The sequence below is a fragment of the Gossypium arboreum genome, chromosome 12 (genome assembly GCF_025698485.1).
Source record: "Gossypium arboreum isolate Shixiya-1 chromosome 12, ASM2569848v2, whole genome shotgun sequence".
Taxonomy (NCBI): domain Eukaryota; kingdom Viridiplantae; phylum Streptophyta; class Magnoliopsida; order Malvales; family Malvaceae; genus Gossypium; species Gossypium arboreum.
In genome coordinates this window covers 4,335,232-4,340,635 of record NC_069081.1, presented here as the reverse complement: position 1 = coordinate 4,340,635, position 5,404 = coordinate 4,335,232, and the positions used below count along the sequence as shown (strand labels likewise).

At 43.0% G+C, this 5,404-nt stretch overlaps 1 protein-coding gene across 1 annotated transcript; it reads left to right on the top strand.

The window, feature by feature from the left end:
- The first annotated feature begins 1,087 nt into the window (after nucleotides 1-1,087).
- On the top strand, nucleotides 1,088-3,098 carry LOC128285263 (uncharacterized). Its single transcript, XM_053022673.1, has 3 exons — nucleotides 1,088-2,008; nucleotides 2,136-2,484; nucleotides 2,872-3,098. Exons 1-3 carry the CDS (start codon nucleotides 1,088-1,090, stop codon nucleotides 3,096-3,098), a joined length of 1,497 nt encoding a protein of 498 aa, XP_052878633.1.
- Nucleotides 3,099-5,404: the final 2,306 nt, after the last annotated feature.

Here is a 5,404-nt window from a genome sequence, read left to right as displayed (position 1 = left end):
ATCATTGTAGTTACCCTGGAACATCGTTACAGTACAAGAGGGAAAACAAAAGCAATGGATCAAAGGTTAGAGAGATTGGAACAAACGCAAAAAGAGATGCAGGATCAACTACAAACACGTATGCAAGAACAGCTGGCCAAAATCCAGCAAGATGTAAGGGACTAGATGCTGGAGTCCCAAAGGAGTATGATGGATCAATTAACGTGTCTATTGGCTGGTGGATTAGAAAAAGGGAAAAGCCCCATAATCAATGCTGGAGATGACAATGAAGATCCCGTCTACCCTCCGGGGTTTGTCCCAGCGGACGTTCAAACACAACCTGATGTGTACCCAAGAAGGCCATCAGTCACAATCAGGCCTCAACCATTTCAAGTCGATGTCTCGGCACAGATGAATTATCAGACTGGTTCGGGCTCTAATCCGGGGGACAATCCGACCAACCCTGTGGTTCTCAATCTCGATGAAGTAATAGAAGCAGAAAAGACAAGGGTAAAATTCCCGAGAGAGCTTGAAGAAAGATGTAGATGGTTGGAAGAAAAATTTAAAGAAATGGAAAACACCAACTATCGTGGTGGAATCGACGCTAAGGAATTAAGTTTGATTCTAAACCTCGTACTCCCTCCCAAGTTCAAAACTCCAGAATTTGAGAAATACAATGGGACTAGCTGTCCCGAAGCTCACATCACTATGTTCTGCAGACGAATGGCAGGCTATGTCAATAATGATCAACTATTGATCCACTGTTTCCAGGAAAGTCTGGTTGGGGCCGCTTCTAGGTGGTACAACCAACTAAGTCGTAACCAGATTAGTTCATGGAGGGATTTAGCACAGGCTTTCATGAAGCGAAGAGAACACGTGATGAGACATGGCTCCTGATAGAGTCACGTTACAGAACATGGAGAAGAAACAAAATGAGAGTTTTAGGCAATACGCCCAAAGATGGAGAGAGGTAGCAACGCAAGTTCAACCACCTCTTCTGGAGAAAGAAACGACCATGCTCTTTATCAATACGCTGAAGGCTCCATTCATTAACCACATGCTAGGGAGCGCTACTAAAAGCTTGTCAGACATAGTAATGTCTTGAGAAATGATAGAGAACGCGATAAGATGTGGAAGGATTGAAGCAGGGGAAAGTGCTAAGAGATCAACCCCGAGAAGGAAAGAGAACGATGTGAACAACACGAGTATGTATAATAAGCCAGTCACTATGAGCCAACCAAAGGTGGTGACTACCAGCCATCAGGGCTTCGCAAGACGAGACTTCAACCCAAGGCCTAACACGGAAAGAGTCCAGTTTACGCCTATCCCGATGTCCTACAAGGAATTGTACCAAAGCTTATTCGATGCCCATGTAGTGTCGCCCTTCTATCTAAAGTCGATGCAACCCCCATTCCCCAAATGGTATGACGCAAATGCCCAATGCGAATATCATGCAGGAGCCACAGGGCACTCGATAGAAAACTGCACCACTTTCAAGAAGCTGGTTGAAAGACTTATCAACATGGGCATCGTGAAATTTGATGATACACCTAGTGCAGAAAACTCATTACCTAATCATGGGGATAAGGGTATAAATGCCATAATCGAGAGTTCAGGGAAGGAAATTAAGATGAATGTTGCAGAAGTGAATACTCCGCTAAAAGAAGTATGGAAGAAAATAGTGGAAAAAGGGTTGGTAACACAGAATTCAGGGGACAGACACCAAGGAGCAAAAAGTTATTGCGAGTTCCATAATCAAGAGGACCATGAGATTCAGAAATGCAGCAAATTCAGGGCTCTAGTACAAGGGTTAATGGATAATAAGGAGCTGGAATTCTTCAAGTATGTTAGGAACCCAGAAGGAACAGACGTGTGTGCTTCAAAGGAAGGGTCAACGAGAAACGCTTGTAAAATCAACCACCCATTGGTTATCATATCAAGCTTAAGAACTAATGAAGACGGGACACAAGTCGCACCAAAAGTCGTGATCCAGAAGCCCGTTGCTTTCCCTTATAAAGATAGCAAGAGGGTACCATAGAATTATAGCTGCAATGTGACGATTCCAGGAAAGAAGAGCCTGGCCAGTACTTCACAACAAAACCAAGATGTAGGTTTTTTTACACACAGTGGGAGATGTTATGTTCCCGAGGGTACAGGAACCAAAATTGCCGAAGAAAGGATCCCAACAGTTGAGCAAAGGAAAGAAAAGACAGTCGGGTTTGAATCGCCAGTCAATGAGTGCAGAATCGAGAATGAAGCCGAAAATTCTTAAAATTTTAAAACACAGTGAAATAAATGTCGTGGAACAACTACATAAGCAACTGGCTCGCATTTCGGTGCTAGCTTTACTTTTGAGCTCAGAAACACATCGGAGCGCGTTAATGAAAGTGCTGAACGAGACATACGTCGCGCATGACATCTCTGTCAACAAACTGGACTGCCTGGTCAACAATATCAGCGTCGACAATTTTATTTTCTTTAACGACAGCGAAATACCACCAGGAGGTATGGGGTCCACAAAGGCCCTGCACATTACCACGCGTTACAAGGGATACACATTACCGGGTGTATTGATCGATAATGGATCAGCACTAAACGTCTAACCCCTATCCACACTGAATAGGTTGCCCGTGGATAGTTCCCATATGAAAACATGCCAAAATGTAGTAAGGGCGTTTGACGGTACTGAAAGGAAAGTAATGGGGAGGATTGAATTACCCCTTCAAATCGGTCCTAGCACGTACGAGGTAGATTTCCTAGTGATGGACATCAAACCCTCTTACAATTGCCTATTGGGAAGACCATGGATCCACTCGGCGGGGGCAGTGCCGTCATCATTACATCAGAAGCTCAAACTTATAACGGAGGGTTGATTGGTGACTATAAATGCAGAGGAAGACATCATTACATCTGTTACCAGCAACGCACCATATGTGAGGACAGATGATGAAGCCATAGAATGTTCTTTTCGATCATTGGAGTTTGTAAATGCGACCTTTGTTATCGAAGAAAATAAAGTACCGACACCCAGACTTTCCAAAACCACAAGAATGGGACTACAACTAATGGTTGGGAAGGGAGCCTTGCCAGGGAGAAGACTTGGAAGAAGCCTACAATGAAGGGTCAAAGTACCTATGCTCACAGACAAACGGGACCGCTTTGGCTTAGGATTCAAGCCAGATGCAAGACAAAAGAAAGAGGAGCAAGATAAGAAACAAGAAAGGAGAAGAGCGCGTTTAAACGGGGAAGAGGTTAAATGGAAGCCAATGACCTTTCCCCATATATCCAGAACATTCGTGTCGGGAGGAACTATTTATGCCAAAGGAAGATCGACGGGTAAAGAGTCCGCCGAAGAAATGTTGGAAAGCTTAAGCATTAATGCCATGTTCGAAGAAGAAACTGAAGAGGATGGGGCAGGCATTCGCCCTTATGAGCCAGAAAGTGTCTTGAATAATTGGACTGCAGAAGAGATTCCTGTAGTCTTTAAAACTAATACAGAGTAATGCCCAAAACATGCTTATTACCCTAGGCCTAGGAGTAATAAATGTCTTTTTGTGAAATAGGCCTATGTTCAAAATCGTTATTTCAATGAAATGCATCCTTTTGTCTTATTCAGTGCAAATATTCTTTTATTCTTTAATTCATAATCATACCATATATACCATTGTTCTTAGATTCTCTTGTTCTTTGCATCTTCCCTTATTCCTAAAACAGGTCTCCAGATATCAACGATGTGAGTGACCTTGCTACTAATCCGGAGTCTCCTTTTGAGCGCGATATGTGTCTAGAGGGATCCGAAGACTTTGAAGATGACAGAGATTGTAACTTATCCCCCGATTTGTTAAGAATGGTAGAACAAGATGAGAACCAAATTTTACCTCACAAAGAGTCAGTAGAAGTCGTGAACTTGGGAGATGAACTAGAAAGGAGAGAAGTAAAGATCGGAGCTTGCATCACCACAGAGACAAAGCGGCACCTTATTGAGTTACTCCAAGAGTTTAAGGATGTCTTTGCATGGTCATATCGGGATATGCAGGCTAAATCTCGACATTATGGTACATGAGCTCCCCATCAAAGAAGAATGCAAGCCAGTTCAACAAAAGCTTGAAGGATGCGACCCGATGTTCATTGAAAATAAAGAGGAGGTCAAGAAGCAATTTGATGCTGGTTTCTTACAAGTAGTTAAGTACTGGAATGGGTAGCCAACATCGTCCCCGTCCCTAAAAAAGATGGAAAGGTACGGATGTATGTAGACTACAGAGACTTAAACAAAGCCAGCCCGAAGGATAATTTCCCGTTGCCTCATACTGACACCTTAGTGGATAACACGGCAGGTTACTCACTCTTCTCCTTCATGGATGGTTTCTCGGGGTACAATCAGATCAAGATGCATCCTAAAGACATGAATAAAACCACATTTGTGACCATGTGGGGAACCTTTTGCTATAAAGTAATGCCTTTCGAATTGAAAAATGCGGGAGCAACATATCAGAGAGCCATGGTTACCCTATTTCATGATATGATGCATAAAGAAATTGAAGTCTATGTCGACGACATGATCGCCAAATCTCGGACTGAAGAAGAGCATGTGCAAGTCTTGAGAAAATTATTTTTGAGGTTGAGAAAATTCCAGTTGAAACTCAATCCCACAAAATGTACCTTAGGGCCAGGTCAGGAAAACTGCTAGGATTCGTGGTCAGTGAAAAAGGGATTGAGATTGACCCAGATAAAGTCAAAGCCATACAAGAGTTACCTCCACCACGTACTCAGAAAGAAGTTCGAGGATTCCTAGGAAGACTAAATTACATCGCTCGGTTTATTTCGCAACTAACCTAGAAATGTGACCCCGTATTCCGTCTCCTTAAGAAACACAACCCTGGTAGTTGGGACGAGGAATGCCAGAAGACTTTCGAAAAAGTTAAGCAAGATTTGTCTAATGCCCCAGTATTGGCACCACCTAATCCAAATAAGCCATTGATACTGTATTTGACGGTATTTGAAAATTCTATGGGATGCGTGCTTGGCCAACACGATGAATCGGGAAGGAAAGAAAGAGCGATATATTACCTCAGTAAAAAGTTTACTGAGTGTGAGACGAGATACTCGTTCATCGAAAAGTTGTGTTGCGCCTTGATCTGGACAACCCGAAGACTGAGACAATACATGTTGTGCCATACAACTTGGCTGATCTCTAAAATGGATCCTTTGAAATACTTGATGGAGTCGACTGCCTTGAATGGGAGAATAGCCCGATGGCAGATTCTACTTTCTGAGTTCGATATAGTCTATGTGAACCAGAAGGCCATAAAAGGGAGCGCGATAGCAGATTTCCTAGCCAGCAGAGCCCTAGAGGACTACGAGCCTCTGAATTTTAATTTCCCAAATGAAGATTTAATGTGCATAGCAACCACTGAAGAAGACCCTC